The 25409-nt window shown below is 38.8% G+C and overlaps 1 protein-coding gene across 1 annotated transcript; it reads right to left on the minus strand.

The window, feature by feature from the left end:
- Positions 1-2624: 2624 nt before the first annotated feature.
- Positions 2625-11537, minus strand: krt1-c5 (keratin, type 1, gene c5). The gene is made up of 9 exons (XM_042488339.1): positions 11461-11537; positions 10250-10644; positions 8731-8813; positions 6708-6864; positions 5639-5803; positions 5394-5519; positions 4624-4841; positions 3774-3802; positions 2625-3142 (listed from the first exon to the last, which is right to left on the minus strand). The coding sequence occupies exons 2-9, from the start codon at positions 10634-10636 to the stop codon at positions 3027-3029; spliced, it is 1281 nt and encodes a 426-aa protein (XP_042344273.1). The 5' UTR covers positions 10637-10644; positions 11461-11537; the 3' UTR covers positions 2625-3026.
- Between the last annotated feature and the right edge of the window lie 13872 nt (positions 11538-25409).

A 25409-nucleotide genomic window follows, 5' to 3' on the forward strand; every position in this document is an offset into this window, starting at 1 on the left:
TCATATTGCTGTTTTAAAGATTGAGGTGAAAGAAAGAAGAGGTTTTGGTGTGTCACATTTCTTCTTTCTTGGTTTCACAAAACAACATTTGTCTCCTCTGTGTGGCTGTAAATCTTGTGAATGACCTCATGGGACCGTTTACAAGTTAACATACTCTTAGTATCAATCGGTGAGAAACAGCTATATTTGGGTTTTCACAAGATCTCATCAAGGTGTTAAAAACTCTGGTTCAGTGTTGATGACGAGGCTGTACTTTAAAAGACGTTATCAGGGACATCTGACCCTGGGAATGTGTCTGTTTTTGCGGCATCATTGTAAAACTTTTCACACTGGAGTGACAGACTTTAAAATGTTCACACCGACTTGAAAGTGAGGTAAATGATTGCTAATGTAAGCTGAAGTTTCCTTCTGTTTCCATGTAAGTTATTTCTTCTGTAGGTGGTGCAGGTGCACAACAAATACAGCAAGTGTGAAGTAGAACAATTTCAGGAAATAGTAATACTTTACTAAACTAATAGTAATACTTTACTAAAATTAAAAAAACCAAAACAACATAAAACACTATTAAGTTACTCAGGTGGGTATAAAAATATATTCAATGTGACCAGTTTAACCAGTATCAAAGTGTGAATTAAAATCAGGATTTAAATACAGCAAATCATCACATTTTAAGAGCTGAATCTACATGTTTGGCATATTACATCAAAAAGGACAGACGGTTATCAACATAGTTGCCAGTAAATTTCTACATGTAATAGTCAGTCCATTGATTAAAGAACAATTTGCTTCAGCTGTACTTGTATATACTAATGAGGAGGCTAATTTATAATAAAAACATTGTATATTATAAGCTTTTTATATGTTTTATGTACAGTAACTAGTAATGAAATCTGCCAAACAAATGCAGTGAAAGTTAATTGTTTGTGTCTGAAATTGAAGTGGGAATGAGAAGTGGCATGAAAGAAAAGAAATTAAATAGAGTCCAAGTACTTCAAATTTGTACTCGAGTAAACGCTCTTAGTTAAATCCCATCACTGCAAACACACACTCATCTGTGAAACTTCTCACACCAACAAAACACTTCAGTGATCAACAACGAAACTCAAAGTACCTGAAATCCCCAACTGATGATCAAATTTCATGAGACGTGGTTTCAAAAAACCCAACAAAATCACAATAAAATCACCAGAATTCTTAAAGTTGATATCTAAGGGTCTTTTCCCCAAATCTCAGGTGGATAACAAAAACTTTTGACACAGTTTTGAACTTTTGTTGTTTAACTGTGGGCTCATTGTCTCCGTGTTGCCGTGACACCTGACCTGGTGTTTTTTCTTTCACAGTGACCCAGAATGACTACACAATAGTTTTATCCACAGCACTGCAGGATTTATTTTGGCCCTTTTGTCCTCCCTTACTTTGTCTACATCTGAAATACATTTTCGGCATTTAGTGACTTAATGGTCCAACATTGTTTAAGTTCCTCTGAGCTGTATGTACATGTGCTTACAAACTCACGGCGAAACACAACACGCACACACACAAAAGCCCGTCACCTGAAACTACTGTATGCAGGTTTTGTAGTTTCTGCCCTCTTGGTGCAAATTTTTTCTTTCTTTGTCTCATTATGTTCCTCCAGTATCAGTCAAAGTTTCTGCTTCAGCTGAAAAATGAACAGGGACACTTAAGTTTATTATTTAAACACTGTTTTATTGACACTGTACAGCGGCTTTGGTTTATTAGTTTATTACTGTCATAAAACTAAGGCACATTACAATACTCCCGTTACTATTTTACAGTGAAACTATCGTTCACAGACACAGAAGTAGATGCTGCAAGATCAAGACTTTTTCTAAAAACTTCAGTCACTGTTAAAGGAAATAGTTTGACATATTGAGAAACGCTCTTGTTTGCTTTTATGCTGAGAGTTAGATGAGAAAACTCAGGTCTGTGCGCGTGAAGTATATTAGCATAAATTATGTTTTACACTTTGTTTTTTTTATGAATTTAAAAAAACAGATAAAGCATGTTGTTTACGAGTTTTAGAGGTGCTGGTGAGTGTCTAAGCTGTATGCTAAACTAAGCTAACAAACTACTAGCTGTAGCACACAGGATCAGTCTTCACATCCAGCTCTTGGCATGAAAGCAAATAACCGCATTTCCCAAAAATTAACATAAAATGAGAGTGAGAGCACATAAACAAAAGTTTCACACAAAAATATATCTTAATGCAAAAGGTCCATGTACCTTTTTTCTATGTTACAGATATTAATGACCACTGAGCAAAGACTATGAGACACAGTTAAAAGCCCTGGAAAAAGCTGGTAAGTGGAGTTAAGATTTCTTTGTTAGATCAAAAGAAGATAATGTTTTATATTTATTCAAACCCAGCAAAATCTACAGATAAATCTTTGGAGAAGTATATCATGATCATGAGTTTCTTTTTCGATTTAGGTGACCTTATGTCTGAAACATAAAGGGCTGGGTATCATAGTATTTAAACAACACCTGCATTAGATCTTTTTTGTACCCAGATCTAGAAAAAAATACTATTTGTATGGTTTTGCTGGCAACCATCACCGCATGCGTTGTTTAATTTAATGCAACGTGTGATTGGCGCTTTACCGCAGCAGCTACAACACATGCAGTCTGTTGTAAAAAGTGTGGTCAAATGTCATTACAGTGTTCAAAAGTATGGTTGTACTCGCGTGTGGTATTCAGTGGCATATTGTGCAAGTGAATGAGCCACATGATGGGCATCGAATGAAGTACTCTGTTAGTATCTGTATCACTTTAAAGCCACTGGTACAGCTGCAAGTATTGTAATGTTTTAAATGATACCCATCCCTAGAAATATATCGTGTTGCTGATAGGTTGAACTTGTTTTGAATACAGTTCATTCTATTTTTTGGCAGATGTAGGGCATTAAAACACAATATAAGGTAAACATAAAACAAATAGGGTCATAGTGAGATAGATTTGATCCACTTGAAGCGACATCACTGCTTCTTCTCTTCACAAACTTTGGCTCATTTTTTGTGCTCCTCAATCTGCTCCACCTCACTGGACTCATCCACCACCTTCCCGTTGATCATCGTCTGAGTGACGACTTTTACAATCTTCCTGGTCCTCACATCGGGATCCTCTGTGACACATAATCAAAGCAGGATTAGTCAAAAAAAAAAAAAAAAACTCTCATTGTCTAGTGGCACAGCACTGAAAGGTTATATTTGCAATATTGAGGTTATAAGGCTGCACTGAAATGCAATATTTTAATAACTTTGGCCATCAATGCCGTCAAATGTTACCTAATGTCAGTAAACTACTTGTGTGTACCAACTTCATGCCAAAAAAAATACAAAAGGGATGAAAGACAGAAGAGATCAAATGTTTGGTGCTGTTTTGTCTTTTTCTGCTTTTATCAGATCCCGTGCAGGTATCCAAAGACCACACCCGAGGCCCAGATTCATGCGGGCAATAGGGAGAATCTGCAAAAGATTAGGAAAGACATGCTTCTGTATGTGCTCCTGAAGCCTGGGGTCATCTGATCCTTTCCTAATTTTTGCAGAATTTCGCCTTTTGCCCACATGAAAATCTGGCCTTGTGTGTGATCAGTGGATACCTGCAGTGGATCTGATAAGAGCAAAAAACAGAAGATAACAAAAACATTTGCCACTGGACCATGAGTAATGAGAGAGGAATTTACAGTATATATATTTTAAATGAAATAGCTTCTAGCATTCAATTCAATAGTAAATAATAAAAAAAGAACTTACTTTTAGGAGGTGGAGGTGTTTCTTTAACCCTGTTGGACAAAAAAAAAGGAAACTTGAGAAAAAAATCTAAGCTAAAATCTGACGGTATTATGACACTTTAAAAAAATAATTTAATGTTTTGGAAAATATGCTTACTCTTTTTCTCGCTGAGAGTTCGATAAGGAGATTGCTATCAGTCGTGTATGTTTGATAAATATGAAGCTACAGCCAGCAGCTAATTAGCTTAGCTTTAGCTCTGTCCAAAGTAACAAAACAGAGGTGATAAAACCAGTTAAACAAAAAAGTTATAATTAGTGAGTTTTAGAGGTGCTGGTGGGTGGATTTTGTTAGTGTGGGACAGGTTGGCTGTATCCCTCTGTTGCCACCTAAAGGGACATTTTGCTGCGTGCAATAGTCTTTTCTTTGTCTCATAAGACAGAAATCGCCTTTTTATTTGGAGATTTCTGGTGTTTCTCCTACTTTTCCTTGATTTTGTGATAATCTGTCCCTTGAAAGCAGACAGTCATGACCGTTTTACTGATCGTTTTATCTATCTCTTTGCAACAAAGTCAGTAAGTTTGCTGTGAATTACAAAATGTTAAATTATTACTTTAATTTGGCATGTGCAATACATGCATATTCAAGATAACCTCAAACTACATGTACTCCTGCGTAGCAAAAATAAATACCAGAAAGTGAAAAATACTTTCTTTGCAGTTACAAGAAGTTCTCGTCTGGATTAAAATCACTGGTATTTTGACACTACTCAAAGAATAAACACACAAACACAGACAGAAATTCAAACAGGTGGTGGTTTAAATAACTGTATGTGTTTCTGAGCACTGATTGTAGTTTCCCAGCGCTCACTTACATCTCCTCTCCCTCCAGCAGCCTCCTGTAGGTGGCGATCTCCATCTCCAGGTTCTGTTTGATGCGCAGCAGTTGTTCGTAGTCAGTCTTGTTGCGCTGCATGTCCAAACGCAGCTGAGACAGCTCGTCCTCCAGCTGGGTCAGCGTGGCCTGAAGACGGTCCATCTCCACGGAGTACTTGTGCCCCGTTTCTCCCAAGTTTCCCTCCAACACACCAACCTGTGAACACAAAATAAAGGTATACAGTTTCATACATTCACTGCCAAACCATGCTCATTTTTGTCACCCGCTATGCTGTGTTTACCTGTTGAGTTCATCCACTCACGCCCCCTCACCACTCAACCACAGACACTAGAGACTGTCAACATGATAATATCTCTGCATTCAATACTGTGTGCTCACTGCAAACATCCACAAGCTATATTTGCCTCCACTGAGCAGCTCTATATGCTGACCCGTGGTCACATGTAGCGGAGATTCAGACAAAACCTCGGCTTGTTTGGCTCTACATCTTGTCACACTGATTGATTATTGGTGCAAGGTGAAATTGCTGTGTACACTGTGCCACTAAAAGCTTTCCGTTGACAGGGAGAAAGCAGCTGTAATCTATAGATAACGAGTCCAATGTGTTTACAGAACAGAAGGTGAGGACGAGTTTGAGCTCTAAAGAAGTAGAGGAATGGTATTTCACATAAGACTTCATTGAATTGGTGATAATGTGCGGAGGTTCACGTGTTCAGACCTGCACCATGTGTTCATGCAGTACTGTACCTGCTTCCGAAGACTGTCCAGTTCCACCTCCAGAGCCTGCAGGAAGCGTCGCCTCTCACTGAGCTCACTTTGGGCACAACGCAAAGCCTCGTTGCTTTCTTTGACCTCAGACTGCACTGCTTCTAACTGTAGACACACATCAAAATAGTATAAGTGTAGTCTTCAGTATGTAGTCTATAATACCACAAAAAGCAAAAAATACAAGTATTAATACCAGAAAAATAAGAACTGATTCATGCAGTGACCTTCTTGAGGTACCAGGCCTCGGCCTCCTCCTTGTTCTTGCGAGTGATGCCCTCATACTGGACCCTCAGCTCAGCCATGATGGCCCCGAGATCAGGACCCTGAGCCGCATCCACCTCCACATTCACCTGCTCGTTGGCCAGACGGGACTTCATTGCATTCATCTCCTGTGAGGAATTACAGAGGAGAAACCAAAGCAGAGTTACTTTCTACCTCACAAACTGATCAACTCTAAGGCCACAGTGTCTAATTGATCTACTGTCCAGTGGTGAAAGAAGTATTTTTGGAGGCTTTCTTTCAGAAAAGTAGTAATACCACACTATAGAGTAATTTTCTGTGTTTAAGATCCTACTCAAAAGTGCAGGATTTCCCAAAAACCAATGTGCAGACTCATACAGCAGTAATCATAGTGGGAGCCAGACTTTAAGCAGAATGCATCAAAGAGGAAGCTAAAAAACAAAACGTGAAAGTGATTCTAGGGATTGTAATTAATGTGTAAAATATCACAAGGAGTAAAAATGTGATATTATATAATAGTCTTGCAAACATCATTTTGCCAAAACAAACAGGGGCATGAAAATGTCTTTGTTCTATTACTTTTTTTTGATCACCTCAGCACGTTCAAGATGAATATTAAAATAAGAAATCGTCTTCAAAGCCCACAATCAACATCCTGGACACACCTTACTGTCTAAACTCACATAATCCCTGCTGCTGACGGACTCAGAGACGCCTGTGTGTTGTGTACTCGGGTATTGTCTTGAAGCACTGTGGCTACAGAGAAAAAGGGTGTGTTTATTCACATATATGATCATGTGTCAGAACATTGTTAAACCTTCTGCAGCCGTGTTGCTGATAGAAAAAAAAGAATGTGTTACAGCCCTTTATTTTTGGGATTTTAATCGTACTGAAATGCAAACTGGTTTCATGCAGCTCAGAGGACCCACCATGCTTCAAAGACATCTTTCATTTAAACAAGAGTACACTTGACAACTTGTAAAGTGATTATCGTGACAAGTAAACTGTCATTGATCATGTCTGGCGTGACCTTCACCTTGGCAGGAATCTCACCTCGTCGTGATTCTTCTTGAGGAAGTAGAGCTCCTCCTTCAGGCTGTCCAGGTCTCCTCGCAGGGTGGCGATGATCTGGTCGTGGTCAGACTTTGCTCTCCGCAGAGCCTGACAGTCCCTCTCCACCGACTGGCACAAGGTGGCTTCTGCCTCCCATCTGCACAGGTAAACACAGCGGAGATATAAAAAAGGAAGTCATCAGAGTTTCACTTTGTGCCTCTCATGTTTTATGATTACATTTCAGTCACAGTTCAAAGAAATCCCTGCAGATCATGGAAAAAACATAAGAAAATGCTATTTAATCCAGATTTTAAGCACCCTTGAAAAGTCTTTTGTTAAACTATGTTAATATTAATTTTTTTGTCATACATGTGATCGGAGTAAATGCTTGATTCATAATGGCTGCAGGGTGTCCGTTAATTTGTGATAATGGACACCTCGTTGGGCATTGTCCCCTACTTACTTTATATTTAAGATTAGGACATTTAAGATGTTCCAGCTACAATCTTATTAAGATCTTTTTTTGTATCAATTATGTGGGCAGAATACTGAATATTCTTTAATCAAGATGTGCAGAAGGGTTTGTGAGGATGTTATATATACTTTTACTGCTGCTACCTGCAGCAAGTTTTAGGAAAGATCTACAGAGATTTATTTCTCAAAAACAGAGGCTGATCTTTGTAACTTAAGTTAAATGATAATCGGACATGCACAAGTTCTCAGCTTCCTCACTTGAAGTTGTAGGTGGTAACTTGTGTCACTACATACACACAGAGGTATAGTCTATAGCAGGAATAAAACATGTTACTCTTCCATACTGCTCTTAATGGCATTTGCAAGAATCCACCAATCAGAGCGGAGGAGTCTCTGACGCCGCTGCCAAACATGTCAATCAGTGTTCAGCAACTTCTGTCAAACTGTTATACTAGGCAGCACTTATCAAATATGAATCAAGATTCTGTTACTGCATCGACTCAAATGTTTTCAGAAACATATTTTAGTTTAATCTTTAGCTGTTAAATGAGTATGTTTGCAACCCGGCTGCCATGTTGAAAAGAATCGATTGAAAATGAAGCACCGCCCACCAGCTGGAAAAAGATTTGTTATTAAAAGCTGCTTTAAACAACTAAATAAATGTTGCATTTTGTAATTTTGTATCTAAAAGTTTACAAACTGGAGGTAATGCAACACATGCAAACAGCACTACAACTAACGGTAATTTTATATCAGTATATCTGTTGATTATTTTTTCAAGTAATTAGTTGTCTGGTCTATAAAATGTTAAACAATGGTGAGAAATATTTCCCAAAGCCCAAAAAGACATCATCATGTAACTTTTGTCCACAATCCAAAAATATTCTGATTAAATGATGAGTAAATAACCCCAAAATATTCACATTTAAGACGCAGGAATCAGAGAATTTAGATTTTTCTTTTTCATCAGAAGTTACTCTAATAATTACTCTAAACTAATTAATCTATTATCAAATTAGTCGGCAAGGGATTAATTAATAGTTAATCATTGTAGCTCTACATGCCAAGAAGAGCAGGTTGCATGAAACCCGTCCCACAGCGGCTGCACACACGTGTGAAAAATACCTTGAAAACTCATACAGATATCTGCATGTCAGGTACACATGCACTTTGCTGCTAACACCATAAATCACTGCCAATTGATGTATCACTCTTTCCCATCAGGTCGCAGAACATACCATCAACACATTGTGAAAAACACCAGCAGTGGGTGAGTGTATCCTGACTTCACCATCTTCCCCTCAGCTCCACTTTGCCAACTCTTGGACTTCAGAAACTGGTGACGTCTCTCTGACCTGCACAATCTATCACATCCCGCGCTCACGGATGGCAATCGCCGTCTCCTGCGGGTGCCTGAGCAGCGTGGGAATGGGGCTCTTATTTCGCAGCCTGACATAAAGGTCATTTATTCACATTGCTTTGCAGTCTGGCGCTCCCATGTGAACACTCACAGGCAAGTAAAAGAAAGGAACCTCTGTGTGACACTCACTTGACCCTGAAGTCATCGGCCGCCAGCTTGGCATTATCAATCTCCAGCATGATTCGGGCGTTCTCCAGCGTCTTCTTTCTCACCTGAGCAGAGAACATGGTGGGAAGTTAATAAATATCTGGCATCAAGGACCAGAGAGGATGTGTGCTTTTTACAGTGTTGTTGTTTTGGTTTATTTACACATGCTCATACAAAAGCACTCTAAGCATCCAAATCCATCTGGCTGCAGGAGCGCTGTGCTCCCTATCTTAAAGGGACAGTTCACCCTTTCATTACCTTTAGTGCTATTAATCAGCTTCAATTTTTTGGTGTGTGTTACCGAGTGTTAGAGATATCGGTCTTAGAGATGTCTGCTTTCTCTCCAATATGGTAGAACTAGATGACATGCCAAAAAACATACATTTGAAAAACTAAATAGCAATGTCTCTTTACAAAAGTCCAGACCTGGTTACTTAAGATAATCTACACACCTTATTGTGAGCAGTTTCATGTAGGAACCATTTTCTTTCTATCGAACTACACCTGCCAAGAGAATCACAGTGCAAAAGGAAGCGTGCAGCTGCTCATCGTACTTGTGACAGTGTGAGACGTAAACATTAATGGCGGCCTCCTCAGCTGAGCTGTAATGTTAGCTTGCTTATGGTGCCAGCTGAGCTTGCAGTAGATGCACGCTTTGTTTTGCAGTGATTCGGTTCGATTTTCAATTTTTTTCGGACTTTTTGAGCACCACAAGTCCAGTGCTATCTCAATCCATTTTATAGGAGAGAGGCAGACATCTCTACTGCAGATATCTTCAACACTCGGTAACTCGACCAAAACAATCTTGATTGATAACTGGCACTACAGGTAAGAGGAGAAAGGAACTTTTTTTTTTTGGAGTAGCAAATTTAATAATTTAGGATGGTGCAGGAATTACCTGCCCTACTTTCTCTGTGACTGGCTACTACTCGTTGCCTTCCTTGTTTGGTTTGGTAAAGTTTAGGCAAGAGGAGTGCGAATGGTTAAGGCAGCCATTCCTTTGTTATCCTAGGAAAAGCAAATTTGCTTTGGGGTGAACTGTCCCTTTAATAAATGTCATTTTGCTGCCTAAAGAGTTTTGAGGGTCTGTTTTGAAGGATAATGTCGACTTGGAGGATGTATACGTTTCCATCATACTAAATTTTGAAAGTCACAGTTCTGCTGTAACAAACAAAATGAAATCTACTTTTCTTTCAGGTGCTTCATGTTGTTGTTTGGGCATCAGGTGTACAAAAGGCAAACGCAATCTGGAGGGACGAAGGTGCCCGCGTACTGAACAGATGTTCCTAAGAAGATGATACAGTGAGTACCATTACTATACGATGCTTCATCTTCATCAGGTAATATTCAACATGTGACCAAGACAGTTCATATATAGACTTTATCAGATATAACGTAGGTATTATCTCAACATATTTCATCAAATATGTCAACATAAAAATCACTGTGGTACAATCAAATGCTCCCTGAGAGAAATTCTCTGGCAATTTAAGACACTCACCTCCTGCCCGATGACATGGGCCTGAGCCATCAACCCCTCAATGTCGTGCCCTTTTGGAGCCTTCTCCAGCATGAGCTGCTTGATCTTCACCTCCAGCTCAGCGTTGGACCTCTCCAGCGTTCGCACCTTGTCCAGGTAGTTTGCCAGGCGGTCGTTCAGGCCCTGCATGGTCTCCTTCTCGTTGGTGGCGACACCGAGGCCGTTGATAGAGAGGCTGGAGCCCAGCATGTTCAGGCCATTGCCCATTGACACGGAGCGGGACAGAGACAGTGTGCTAATGGGGACAGGAGGCTTGGAGCGAATGCTGCGTCCGCTGTCCCTCACAGACATGCTGGAGAAGGAGGGCTGACGCACCGAGTAGCTGCGCACAGAGACAGTGGAGGCCATGGTTTCCACTGCAGGAGATTCACATTCACAACTTTTATCAGTGATCTAATGAAGCTTCATATCTACTTATCTACAAGCACAGAAAGGACCAGAAGTACAAGGTTTGTGTCAATAAGAAAGACAAAATAGCAGACCTTTAAGGATGCTTTTGATTGATTAAGAATGAAAGTTTACTTGTGACCTCTGAAACAGAATAGAAGAATTAACATTATTTCAACTTCAGTGTCATTTTATGCCTTTGTACTTGTTTTGTATTTGTTTATACTCATTTCGCCTCTGATGTTCATTTGTCATTTTTGTGTCTCTTCCTAATTGCTTTGCATCTCTAATAATTTTGCATCTCTTTCTTTGTAGTGTCTCTTTGTAGTTGTTTGGTATTTCATTGTAGTCATTTTGCCTCTCTTTATAGTCATTTTCGGTCTTCCTGTAGTAGTTATATGTCTATCTGTAACTGCGCATGTCTTTGTAGTATTTCTGTGTCCCTCTGTAGTTTTGTGTCTCTTTGCAGACGTCCAACAAGAGATGTTAACTCGCTGCAAGCAGAGGCTCAGTAGACTTGTCAGTAATTGATCCATCTCTCAGGACAACTAAAAGGACCCTGTGGTGAGTCAACTTGACTGATGGTGGCTAGACAAGTGCTAAATAATAAACAGTATGTTTTTTTTCTCCTCAGTAAGTTACTTAGAGTATGCAGAGTAATATGGAGAATCTGGCACCCCAAAAATCTAAAATCTGCCTCCTAAAATTCAAACTTCATCCCTCATTTATTGACATTAAGTGTTGATTTTATGAAGAAAAAGGAGAAAGAGGTAAAAAGTACTCACATCAAGCTCAGTTCCTCAGTAGCTCTTATCTTGTGCTGCTCAGTCAGGTTTCAACCCTGATGGTGTTAGTGACTGTTTTTTGTTGCAGGACCAGATTTCACAGGTGGGTTTGTCTGCAGAGGCACGACTCTCTTTGTTAGGGTGGAGCCAGTGTTGGTTTGTCCAACCCCACAGCAACAAGGAGGAGGATGCAACGTGACACCCTGTGGAGAAGGGAAAAATATAATAATGGTGCAAATAAACTACACAGGTGGGTGTCAAAATTTTAAATGCAGCTCATTGTCTGCAGTGTTGCAAGTTTGCAAACAGCAGCTGTAAACTGATACACTTGATTTATTTACTATAACAGTAAAACTAAATCTGCCCTCCTTTCAGTCTTAATTCAGCTTGAATGTTATTATCCAAAGTAGGAGAATAAAAATACCCTTCCTAAATATTTTTGGAAATTATGCAATTCTATTATTCTGTTAAAAATTGGAAACATTGTTTATGTATGTACATACTGAGGTGTTTTTTCAGATATGGAAATTAGAAATAATAATGAAAAGAGGATAATTTCAAGAAAAACAAAACAATGGTTTAAGCTTGCGTGTATTATCTGCAGTCCTATGCAGCACAGAGACCAACTGTTAGAGCTATATTTAGCCTCATATCTTCATACAGTGACATCAACCTCCACATGTCTTAGTCTGACCTGCAGGGTGAAACTGGGAGGACAAACTGGTGCTGCTAGCAGGCCAGGAAACAGGGACCGTGCTGTCTCCACAGTGATCCCATTGAGTGTGGACACAATGCACTGAGTGATGTGAGACGCCGGCTCCACCTGAGGACAGCCCGGCGGGAGGATGGGGAGAAACGGTAGGAAGCAGAAACAATAGAGGGACAGAATGAAAAGAAAGTGAAGACCCCTGAGAAATGCAGGGCGTAGGTCCGGCTGAACTGGAAACCTGGCTTATATTCACACACACAGACAGAAACACACCTTTTTGGGCATTTGATGAGTGTCAACTGTCTCTCCGCCCTCTCTTGCTGTTATACAGTATGTAATCCCCTGTTACTTTATTGTAAAATTCCTCTGGTGAGCATTATTCTCCGAAGGATCAGATCACACAGTGACACTGACCTGGTTTACTGCCTCACATGTCTCACCCAACTCCACCCACCCCCTGCCCTGCACTCACAATCACAAAAAAAGGCTAAAAAATGGACTACAGTTATCTCAAAGGTGTTGAGATCATCCACATGATCAAATCGAGACTTTAACAGCAAATAAAGGAGGAGATGTAATTTCAGGGCAGGAAGCAGGGTGATTACATTCCTGGAGTGTTCAGTATGAAAAGCTTCTTTTGTGCTGCAATCTGACTATAGAGGCGAACACCTGTAGCTTGTGACACAGTAACATAAAATATCTTAACATTGATCTGCTGCACACAATGAGGTTGAATTATGTCCAACAAAGTCCCAAGAAAAAAAAGACAAGTTACATTTCCAGTTTTCTAAAAGGTCCTGTTAATTGCTGGACTTTTTTGCGTTACATTCAGTGGGTGTTTGTAGTAATATTACCGAATATACATGCTGCAGAAAACATATCACATATATTAATTATTCATTCGTCTTAAATAATATCCATTGGGAAAACATTAATATTATGACTCTCCAGTGTGTATCTGTGAGTAATTGTTGCCACATGTAGCCCTAATTTTTCAACTAATCCACCATATGCAGCATGCATATGATACAGCATGGATGTACTGCCACCTTGTGGATTAAAAAACACATCACATTGTTTACAGATAGGTGCTGCATGCTGTTACTGCTGCAACAATCCTTAGTTTTAAAATAGAATAAAAAACAGTTTTCACTATGGCATTATGACATATGCTGCATGTAAAGATTCACACAGATGTCTAAATTCTATACACCAATCAGCCAAAACATAAAACCACTGGCAGGTGAAATAAGTAGCTTTGATCATCTTGTTGCAATGCAATGTTCTGCGGATAAACCTTGGTTCCTGACATTCAGGTGGATGCCACTTTACATGCGCCATCCGCCCAAACACTGCTGCAGATGAATTACCCCCCTCGTGGCAGCGGCGCTCCCTGATGGCAGCGAGACATTTCACCATGTCATTCCTCAAAATACTCCTCAGGGAACATAACAAAGATTTCAAGACACTGAGCTGACCTCAACATTTTTCAGATCCCAATTTAATTGAGCATCCATAGGATGTACAGGTACTGGGGCCTCCTTGGATCAGATTTGGCTCTGACCTGTCAACAGATTTTGAGGCCAGGACAGGCTGACACCCTCAGCTCTTTGTAACGTTCCCTGGGCCACTTCTGAGCTGTTTCTGTGGTGTGACTTGGTGCATTGTCCTGCAGGGAGGGCACTGTCATCGAGGAGTGTCGTAATGAGGAGGAGTACTTGGTCTGTAACAGTGTTTGGGTGGGCGGGGCATGCCATGTGGGAGCCACATGAATGCCTGGCCCAGGATTTCCCAACAGAACATTTCTCTGTAACAAGATGAGTAAATGATATTTACTTCACAATATATCGATATAGCGGTTACCCCAGAATATTATCATATTACCCTAAAGAAATGCTGTCCTGTCTCTCTCTTTTGTCTCTATTGCAGATCACCACCAGTCTGAGGGTAATGATGGCTTTACTGGTACCAGTGACTTGTACCTGCACAGTGGAAAACTACCTGAAGTCACCTACAGGACAGCCAGCATCACAGGTACTCTGCATAATAAGCACTTTTTTTTACTACCTCTTGTAGATATATATTTTGATGCCATTAGTAAAAATGTGTGTGTAGGACACTGACACTTTGGTATTAGCAGCAATTGTTGACTACACTTTATAACAATTATTAGCAGCATGTGAAAGTGATAGTGAAAGCCAACCCTGCTTTATCTGCTTTGCACTTGGCCTTGCTGTATTTGCGGGCATTTTTTTAACGCTGTGTCTACAACTTTCATAACTTCCCTTTTGGATGCGTGCTGCTTACTGTCTGGCATCTGATTGCCCAGGAACCTCCTGCACAGCAAATTAAGACTGAAACTTACAGGCAAAGTCTCTGGAAGTAAATACACTGCCACACACTTTTAGTGGGACATAAGTGGTGTTTGAGCCATATTAATTTCTTTTAGATTTTTTTTTTTAACCTTTTTGCCTTTATTTAAAAAGACATTTTAAGTGTGAAAGGGGGAGAAAGAGGGGATGACATGCAGCAAAGGATCATAGTTCAGACTCGTTCAGATTTTAGGACATCATTAGCTTAGGTCTTAGAACTTAGGACCTTTGTCAGGAGGTGCGGGGTAACCTGCACTGGCACTCTTTTTGATAAACAAGCTCTATTTTGATGCTTTTGTGTGCATTCTGGCACCTCATGTATACTTAAATTGCAAAAGCAATTCCGAGTGTGAATCACTTTATTTTTATAGTGAATTATAAAATGGTTGGGGGCCCACCCGGCAACCTTTTGGTGTCCAGATTTGGCCTGCGGGCCGTATGTTGAGTATCACTGTCCTACATCATTTGAGAGTACTGGATGTGCATTATGTAAACCTATTGGTGAGTAATTTCCACAATATCCAGTCTCTCTAGTGTGTTGTAGCGCCACCATCTGTTCCCAACATGCAGCAGACACACATTTACCCTCCGACATGCCTCAGGAGACTGATTTAGATCCTGCTCCAGCTTCTTATAAATCAAACTGAAGTGCTGCGATATTTCAAAAGCCGTTGTCATCTCCCCCAAAATAAACACATTCTGGGAACCTGCTATGGAGTCCCGTGTTTATTTTTGCATAGTGCACGGTTGGCCGTCGGCCTGGGTGAAGTGAATCATATGTTTCAGCTATTTCCTTGCTTTTCGTCAGCCCTCTTCCTGCTCTCATGTGCTACTGTAAGAGTCATAGTTTACACATGAAAGAAAGTTTCTTTGTTTACTTCTCAGAATTTCTGTAGCACACTATGAACCGACCCGTAGTCCAGAGTCAAATAAATTCATTTTGCTTTGTTTTGGCTTTGTTTGGAAACTTGATACTGAATCCAGTTGTGTGGAGCTTTTATAGCCGGGGTTAAATGGTAGGCCTGCGCAATATCCACATTTAAACAAAACACCCTGAGCCACAAAGTAAATTCATTGTGGTCCACTTTGCCTAAAGAAAGGACGTTTCACCTAAAAAAGTTCACTTGTGTAGTGTTAACCCTCCCTCTGTTGTTTGTTGACGTGGTTCTGCTCTTAAGCCTCAGACAGTCCAGTTCTGAACAACAAATTTAGACACCCTTTAGTCTGAAAGGGGCTCAAATTGCTGGTTTTCTCCCGTGTCACCAAACAGCTGATGGATGACATTACACTGAGATGTGATGATTAAAGTGCTTCCAGAAATAAGCAGCTGTTGTTTGAGGAAAACAACTGAACAATGCACCATGAAGCACGTTTATTTGGTTGAGAACAAACTGGAAAACAAAAGAAAAGACAACAAAAAGTATAATTCTCTAATGCAAAAGTCAAGTTTACAGCTAATTAAAAGCTATCTAAACATCACCTTAAATGTTCTGAGTTTATTCTTAAAAGGTGACAGATTTAATGCCCAAAATATACATTTGAAACAGTGGGTCCTTTATTCAAATGTCGACAAACACCTTCAGTGATCAGTTTATCAGCCCCTCCAAGATGTTGCAATCAAAACAATGAAAGCAAATTTGACCAGTTCCAGAGAATTCTGCACAACCTGCAATTTTATCCAATCACTGCATTATTTTCACAAATCTGACCAATCATTTTAGTTTCCTGACATTTTGCCCAATCACAGCAGTCCCCTGTACAACAACACCAAAGTCACTCCCTTGTGTCTTATTGTGAAGATGCAGGTGTAAAGGATTTTCTCCCTCTTTCACTGTATTCATAAATAACTTTGCCAATTGCTTTAAGTCACTAAGTAATTAGCAAGCCAAAACACTGTATAAATCTATATCTAGATTATTACTCTTTTAATGTCTCTGACCTTGCTCTTTTTGTGGTCCTTATTTGTTGATTGTTTCTCCTTTTTGTTTTTTTGTTTCCTATTTGTTTGAAAAACACAATCTCCTCTTCTAAGTTTCCATTATAATTCTACCTCTATTGTTGATTTTCTATTTGATTGTTTTGTAGCATCATTTCCGCCGTTGCTGCTAATTGCTACCTTCTGTCTTTTAATATGTATTCGCTGACTTGTACTATACATTTTTCTTGTGTTAAAAAAAGTTTAACCCTTTGAAACCTTGAGCGATATCACTTTACTTTTGCTGTCTTCATTTTCCTTTGCAAGTATTTAAACCTTTTAACCTTGCACAAATTGGTTTGATTTCTTTCAGAACCATAGGGAGAGGGCAACAAACAAGATATTACCCAAAAATTACTGTACATTTCTAAATATTTTCTGAATACTTTTCTAATAATACTTAACTCTTTTTTAAAACTATTTTTTAGGTAATTTTCTTGTCACCTTTTTTGACATTTCTTGCCAAGTTTTTGCATTTTTCCACATGTTTTAGAGAGAAATCAAACCAATTTCAAGGACCAAATAGCTTGTGAAAGGCGTCTAAACACACCACAAGAAAACTGATGTCATTACCGGTTTCAAAGGGTTAAAAACATTTGCAAAAATGCAGATGTTTTTGACACGAACATCTCACATTTACCAACAGAAATTTCTGCCAAAGACCATGCACGGCTGTTCCCTGTTGTTCTGCACGAAAGCTGGGGTAAGCCAGGGCTTTAGTACCGCATGCAACATTTAAGTGGAACACAAACACTTTTCTACCACAAAACACCCAGAGGACGGCTGAAATTGGTTGACAACAGACAAGACTAATCACCATGACAGAGGCTGGTGCATCCAGATCTATTGCAAGTGATGAAAGAATCAAGTGGGTTAGATTGATTATTCATGGTTACTGGCAATGTCTGTAGTATTCACAAACCCAGAACTGTGTGGTTTTACTGTCACTGGAACAAGTAGCCTGGGATTTGTAATACATTAGAAATTGCAATGACAACATTGTAACATACATCACTAATTTTTAGAAAAGCTACTGTTAAATCGTTTAATTTTAGGGTGCAACAATCCCATAATTTTAGGGTACAAAATTCCGCCTAAAAAGCCAACAAAATCTTGGAGGAAGTGATTTATTGGCTCTATTTATTTCAGCTGTAAATGGCATTTTGTGGCTGAAATATTAAACCTTTTAAACCTGGGCAAACTGTCTTGATTTATATAAAAAACATATGCAAAAGGCAATGAGCAATTTAAGAAAAAAAAACGACACAAAACTTAGCAAAAAAATAAAAATAATAATAATAATAATAATAGGGAGAAAAAAACTGAATAAAAAGTTTTGAAAAGGCAAAATACAAACAAAACCAAGGAAGTGACCTGAAAAAAAGTGATCAAAATAATTAATAGTTCTATAGAATAATTTTAAGTATGATAAATATGAAATAAATGTAGTTCTTAAGGACACTTTCCCATAGCTTTTTTCTTATATTCTTGTGCAAGAAAAGCAGTGTTGATCCAGGTTCCAAAGTGAAACACAAGGCTAAGCCCCACTCAAATATTTTTTATTCAGTCCCTAAAGTGCTTTTTTCATCAGGTTATCAAAGTTATCAAATGATAACTTGAGTTTTCCGACGACTATTTTACACCTAAAATTGTCATACAAAACAAAAAAGGCTTTCTGTGCTTATTTTTGCCTCTACATAATCAGTTTGGTGATACAATAAGATATCTTTAAATGTCATGAGGTATTCTCAAAATGTATTATCCAAATTCTATTTGAATTATAAATTTTAGTTATTTTAAAGTTGAAACCGAGACATTATCGTGCTCATCAGCCCTTCAGATACTTTGCATGGCATCATCAGCTCAGTCAAATAATATCCTCGAGTGAAGCGGGGAAAAAAAATTAGAAGACCATGCCAGCATATGGCAGCGTCTGAAATAAACTTGAGGAGGAGGAGGAGGGTGCTGATGAAGATGGCTCACGTTGCAATCTTCCACAGAGGTTTTGTTGACTGTTGTGCACGGGGAGAGCTCATCAGCGTGAAGGAGAGAGATGTGAATACGCAGAGACGAGGGGCACTGCAGTGTATCTGCTCATTAGGTGGGCGACGCTGTAATTCAGAGAGCGAGCGGCTCTGCAATCAGGGGCCTATTCATTAGCATGGGGGGCCCGCTTTCATCTGTAACCACTTGAAGCTGCCAATCACCGAGGCGGACGCATGACATGATGACAAAACGGGGCGGCTTAGACGCTCGGGGATGCTTGTGCATGGGGAGAAGACATGCCTAAACGCTGCCTCGAGCCCTCGTATCTGAGAGGGACTTTAATGGGGAAGAAATGTGCGTTTTTACAGTGTAGTGCTGGCAGGTGGCCCAAACTGTGTCAGCCTGATAATCATCTCTCTGCTCAGCATATAGACAGCTTTTGTTCTAAGATTTCACAAGGGCGATCGTTTTCCTGAACAGGCTTCCTCCTGGATTGAATTGATTAAAAGTGATTGATTGGGGGGAAAAAGTTTGGTTTAAAGGTAAAGTTTAGGAAAGAAGTTAAGTTCTCTATCAGTCTTCCTTTATGTATGCTAATATACAGTACACTCTAGGCTTGGGCTGTATGTAATATTTCATACCTTCCTGAAATTTTATGGCGGTGTATGATGCTATAAGTGTACAGTGCTAACCCCCACCAATGGTAAGTGTTCTACTTACTTTCAGCTTTTCAGACGAATAAATACACAAGAGAAACCCACAACATGCTAAGAAAAGTAATATTTTCACACTTATTTCTGTATTAAATGAAGAAATACAACTGTACATCTTTGGAATTCAGCTTTGTCTTGGTAATTGCCTTGTTAACTCATAAAACACAATTCATTCAAACGCTACAAGAACAAAATCAAACAAACCCAAACCGTCTCAGTTAATCTTGTTAGTGATCAGGTTATTAAGTCCACTGGTTCAACAATCACCAACTCCGGTTTAGTCGAAATAAATCCTTAATTCACAAAGTTAGATGTAAAAAACATGCTGTTATTCCCCAGAGTCTCTAGTTGCTGGCCATCAGCTGTTTACAGTTCTGTAACTTATCCCTGCACCACTAGGTGTCACCAGTAGAGGCCAGAGACTGAGCCCTGGTGGTGCATGCTGTACACTATATACAATGAGATTAATACAAAGAGGAATGCCTGTATTTATGACAGTGTTTAGAAAAAACATGTCAAAGTAGTTGTGACATTTCAAGCAACATAGCTCTTTTGATGTCTGATGAAGAGCTGTGTTTCTCAAAACACATCAGACATGATGAAGAGCTGTGTTGCTCGAAACTTTGCAACTACTTTGGTGCATTAAATAAGTGAGAACTGGAGCCTTGAAGCGTGCGAGCCACTTTTTTGCATTTTAACTATTAAATATGCTCACTTTCATTTTAGCACCTGCTCCAAGTTTGGATGGGATGTGCGTGCAAACTTTTGCCTCAATATTGAAAAACATACCCTCAGGATTTGTAAATACCCAGATATACAGTAATACTGTGATACTGCCCAAGCCTAGTACACTCCCACACAAAGACACACATACATGTAGCTACCTAGATGTCCAACAGTGATGCAGACACACACCTGGTCCAGTCAGTGTGTGGGCATCTTTAATGAAATCTCTGAGTGGTATAAGGGAACCATTGTGTGATCTGCTGTCTGTGTGAAGGCACTGCTGGGTCAAACTGTTGTGTTTCTGACATTCCTGCTCTTCTGCAAGCAACAGGGGAAACACTGCTGTCACTTGAAACTGTATTAATGCAGATGTGATAGCACTCATGCTGATGCAATGGTGATGTGTGTTCACTTGTTTTAATCCCTCAGAGGGAAACCTGTTCAGAACTGATCAAAATTTCAACCAGCAATCTTAACAATCAGGGATTGTCCCCCTAAATCACAGATACTCAACATATGACCTGCGGGCCAAATCTGGACCCAAATAAGGTGCCGGGTGGGCCCCCAACCATTTTATAATTCACAATAAAAATAAATCACACTAGGATTTTTTTGTACTTTTAGTATACATACGATGTCAGAGTGTATAAAACAACATCACAATAGAGTTTTTTTTTTTTTTAATAAAAAAGTGCCAGTGGAGGATCCCCCACACCCCCTGATAGGTCCTAGCTAAGCCACTAATGTCCTGAAATCCTAGAAACCTCCTAAAATCCAAGAAACGTGCTAAAATCTGAAAAAGGTAATAAAATCTGATAAATCTCCCAAATTCAGAGAGATGTAAAATCCTAGAAACATCCTAAAATCTTAGAAATGTCCCAAAATCTGAAAAAAACCCAACGTCCTAATAATCAGAGAAAGTTGTAAAATCCCAAAATTCTAGACACATCCTAAGTTCTGAGAAAGGTCCTAAAATCCAAGAAATGTCCTTAAATCCTAAAAATGTCCTAGAATCATAGAGATGTTGTAAAATCTGAAAAAACATCCTAAAATACTAGAAATGCCCTAAAACCCAAGCAATTTGGTAAAGTCTGAGAAATATCCTAAAATCCCCAAAATGTGTTAAAATCTTACAAAGGTGCTAAATCCAATATATGTCCTAAAATGCCAGAAAAGTCCTGAAATCCTAGAAACATGTATGAGACTGACTCCTGACCTCTAATTTTACAAAAGTGACCCCTAAGCAAAGCAAGCCAAGTATCCCTGCCCTGATTCATTAAACAGAGTGGCCTACTTAGTTATGTAGGAAAATGTCCTTCGACAGATGTGTTACCTATAGGCTACAAAACAGGAGTTGTTACACCCTGTAAGAGCCATTTCTACTAAGCCCCTATAATTCCCATTTTATTGAGAGACCTGAATGCATCACCTGACCTGGTTTTTAGGATCCTCTCATATAGGCAGGTGTGCCTTCGTGCCGTCGTGTGTTTCATTAAATCTTCCGCTAATATCGTTGTTCACAAATTAGTGTCGCACCCTTCCCATTAATTCTTACGTTGTTTTCGCAAAGACCTGTTTATTTTGAGAAATTGTTTGGCGTTTCGGTTAAATTTCGTTTGAACGCGACAGAAAAACAAAATCAGTTTAGCTTCACCCAGCAACTCTTGATACATCCTACAAATTAATGGACACCTGAAGCACCTTGGATCATCAAAACATAAGAGTGAGTACAACCATTTATTTAAAAGCCGCAGTACAACCATTATAAACTAATGTTTCACAAACATTATCATAACAACCCAAACACACGATGCTGAAGTTAGCTTCCGATTCGTAGCTTCCGATTCAGCAGTAGAGGGGACCCTCGGTTTTTTGGTGTTGTGACACCATGTTTGAAACTTAAGATAAAGCCTCAACGTTAGAAACCCACTTTCACATCTGTGAAACCTATATTCTTTTTGTGAAAATGCAAAAAAAAAAAAAACAGGATTTATTTATTATTATTATTATTTTCTTTTACATCTAGACCACATTGAACCAGGTCCAAAACAAAAACCACTACACCTAGACAGGTCAAATCTGGACTAGATTATCTCAGAGAAGCTAAAGATTGTTTAAAACACACTTTCACATTTGTAAAACCTTTATTCAGTTGGTGAAATACACTAATACAGTGTGCAGTCTGCCTCAGCAGCGTTATGTACCCAACATTAAGATCAGTGGCGTTTTTTAGGTGGAAAATAGTGACGCAACAACTGAAAATTGCACAATTTGATGCTGTTTCACGTTTATACACACAGTTTAACATAAGTGGAGTTTGGAAGGTTACTTTTGAAATGTAGTCACAAATGAATAGATACCCTGATAAAATTGTAATAAGTTGTGAGACTACTTAAATATCTTAATCAAAGTAATTACATTTTATTACTTTCCAAAACAAATGGTTTAAGCAGACCAATGAAGCTGAAAAGACCTAAAAACATACTAAATTTATCTCAGTGGCATTGCTGAGTGGGGTTGTCCAAAAATTTGCCAGAAGAAGGCATCCCTGCACCACAAAAAGATGTTGACTAAAGCAGCAGAATTTATGTTTTATTCAAGATATAAACGTTTTACTGAAAAATTTTTTTTCATATGCAACCCCTTTTAAACACCAACATTTTGATTAGTAACTGTAATTTAATTAGACATTTATTTCTCAATAACTGTAACTGATTACAATTGCATTTATTTTGCAATTTAATTACTGTAACTAGTTACATATAACAAGTTACTCCTCAACACTGAACGCTGGTGATCACAGTAATCCGCTGGGCACTTACCTGTTCACCTCAATATGCGGCCAGACCCGTAGAATAAACAATGGACACTTTGATTAAATTGTTTTTCATGACATCTATTGCACGTCTGTTTGTCCTGGAAGAGGGATCCCTCCTCAGTCGCTCCTCCTGAGGTTTCTACCATTTTTCCCCCTCGTTATAGTGTTTTTAGGGAGATTTTCCTTTGTTAGTGTGACTGTCCTAAGACAAAGGGGTGTTGTATGCTATAAAGTACTGTGAGGCAAATCGTGATTTGTGATAATGGGCTTTATAAATAAGACTGACTTGACTTGACGATAACTCTGCGTTGGCCCAGTTTCACCTCAGCGTTGTCCTGTTGTCTCATGTTTGGTAATCCTCTCAGGAAGATGCCTGAGAGCCTGAAAGTCTGTTTTTCACCAGGTACAATCCCATCCAAGCAACACATGGGACGCATTAAAACAACAACAACGAGCTAACAAGCTGACATTAACAATTAACTTTAGCCATTTTCCCCCCAAAAGAGCCAATCCATGTTAAAGTCTGATTATTTTTATTTATTTATTTTTTTTACCAATGGTTGGGTTTATAGCGGTGCGACCCGGCTGGTCGGCACTTCAGCCTTTTCTTCAAAAGGCAGACTTTCTGTTTGCTGTAGAACATGATCTAAATAATTCATGGTTAATCTACTATCTTCTTTAAAAGAAATAAAATCTGGCAACTACGAGCGAGTGATGACAACGAGCCAATCAAACTGCAGGAGAGAAACTCAGTCAGCTCTGGACATGCGCGGTGTTGTTTCCACACTGAAAGCACTTGACCCATCTGTACACTTGACACCAATCCCTCTGTAGCCAAGCACAATAAAAACACTTTTTTTTAGATAAATAGTATATTATATTTAGTAAAATAATATTTTTATGTCTTGCATTAACCTAGAATTAGCCTTTAGCATGAAAAAAATAATCAATTTTATCTCATTTTAGATTCATAGGTATAACTCTGTTGGGCATGTGTACAAAAATGCCAAATTTGAGGTGACATTCACAGTGGAGCTGATGCACCTTTACGTCACTTGCACACTGGAGAGCACTGACGGGTTTATTTTTTCATTGCAAAACCTCCTGCTTTAGGTGACAACTCTTTAAAGGAATAGTAAGTCATTTTAGGAAACACACTTATTCACTTTTAGTGAAAAACTAGGACTGTGATTATAAAATAGAGCAGAGAGCAATTAAATAATAATAAGTGCATTTACTATTTATTGCTGTTTTTTAATTATTATTATTATTTTTTTTAACTTTTAACCACTGGGATGAAGATGCACTGACGTTTCGTTGTAAATTTTGCAAGATAAAGTATTCTTTTGTAAATATCAATATCTTTAAAGCCTAATAATTTAGCTTAGAAAAAAGACTGGAAATGGGAAAACAGCAAGTCACAGAAAAACATTTACGGAGCTAAAATCACTGGGTGTGCAGCACTATTTCTTGCCACAAATGAAATATAATTTATTAAATTTTGGGCTTTAGATTTTCTGGTATGCAGATTTATTCACTGTATGCTGGGACAGAAGCAGATGTGTCTTAGTATTTCTGCTGAGCTAATTTCACAAGCTGCTTGTCTATAAATCTAACTCTTTGTAAGAAAGCTAAAACACATATTTCACAAAACGTCACGTTATTGCTTAAAAGAAGACTAAAGTAAGGAATCCATTGTTGTTTGTTGACCCTATGTCATGTTTTTACGCAAAAACTCTAAACCGGCTGATACGCAATTATCATTATATGTCTTAAATTCTTAAATATCATGTATCAATACCGGGCTTCAGGCTACTGTTAGGATGTTGAAACTGGAAGTGATGTTTGTGGCACACTCACAAATTTACCTTAATGGGCAAATTGATCCAGTTTGAAAAACTTAAAGTTAATGATATCCTTTAACTAAAAGTATCTTATTCATTCTTCACACCGCAGCCTCTTAAGTGCCATCAATCAGTGTAACAACTGCAGATAATCTGTGTTAAAAGGCCTCATAAGAGCAGACAAGCTGCCCGAACAATTGCCACGCTTTCACACTGAGATCAATCACGCTTCCTGTTAAGAATAGCATTTAAATTGGAGGTGACGTGCAGGTTGGCTGCAGGATATTGCTCTCAATAGCAGGTTACTGCAGGTGCTTGGCCTCTGACAGGAGACCTTTGGATTTTTTAATTTCAGTGTCAAAATAGTGCCCTATATATAATGTGGAGGAGAGTTCACATTTCAGTCTCTCTCTCACACACATACACACACACACACACACACACACACACATGTGCTTCCTTTGATCTCTGCGTGCACAAACCAACCTGATCCTCAATTATCAATTTCCATAACAGCTCTGATACATTTTTATTAAACTGTAGCAGTATTTACAATGTACAATCACTGAATAATTCAATCTCAAGACACATTTAAAAGTGCTTTTTTTAAAAGTGAAGTTTTGTTCTGAATAAATAAGAGGACAACAATACAACAACAAACAACAGTAAAGCTGCAAATGTGCTCATCACCAACATAAAAAAAAAACAAATGCTGAGGTTTTACTGTAATACCGCTACAACACTCCCTTTTTTATATTGCATTTTGCAGCAATAAAATACCTTGTATAAGTGAGTAAACAAAAGGA

This window comes from Plectropomus leopardus, chromosome 6, assembly GCF_008729295.1.
Source record: "Plectropomus leopardus isolate mb chromosome 6, YSFRI_Pleo_2.0, whole genome shotgun sequence".
Lineage (NCBI taxonomy): Eukaryota > Metazoa > Chordata > Actinopteri > Perciformes > Serranidae > Plectropomus > Plectropomus leopardus.

Excerpts from the sequence above, each read along its gene's own strand:
- krt1-c5 (XM_042488339.1), bottom strand. The coding sequence starts at position 10,636 with ATGGCCTCCACTGTCTCTGTGCGCAGCTACTCGGTGCGTCAGCCCTCC. Across the intron at positions 5,520-5,638 it reads AGGCCTGGTACCTCAAGAAG|TTAGAAGCAGTGCAGTCTGA; the intron begins GTCACTGCATGA and ends GTGTGTCTACAG. Across the intron at positions 4,842-5,393 it reads TGGACAGTCTTCGGAAGCAG|GTTGGTGTGTTGGAGGGAAA; the intron begins GTACAGTACTGC and ends TTGTGTTCACAG.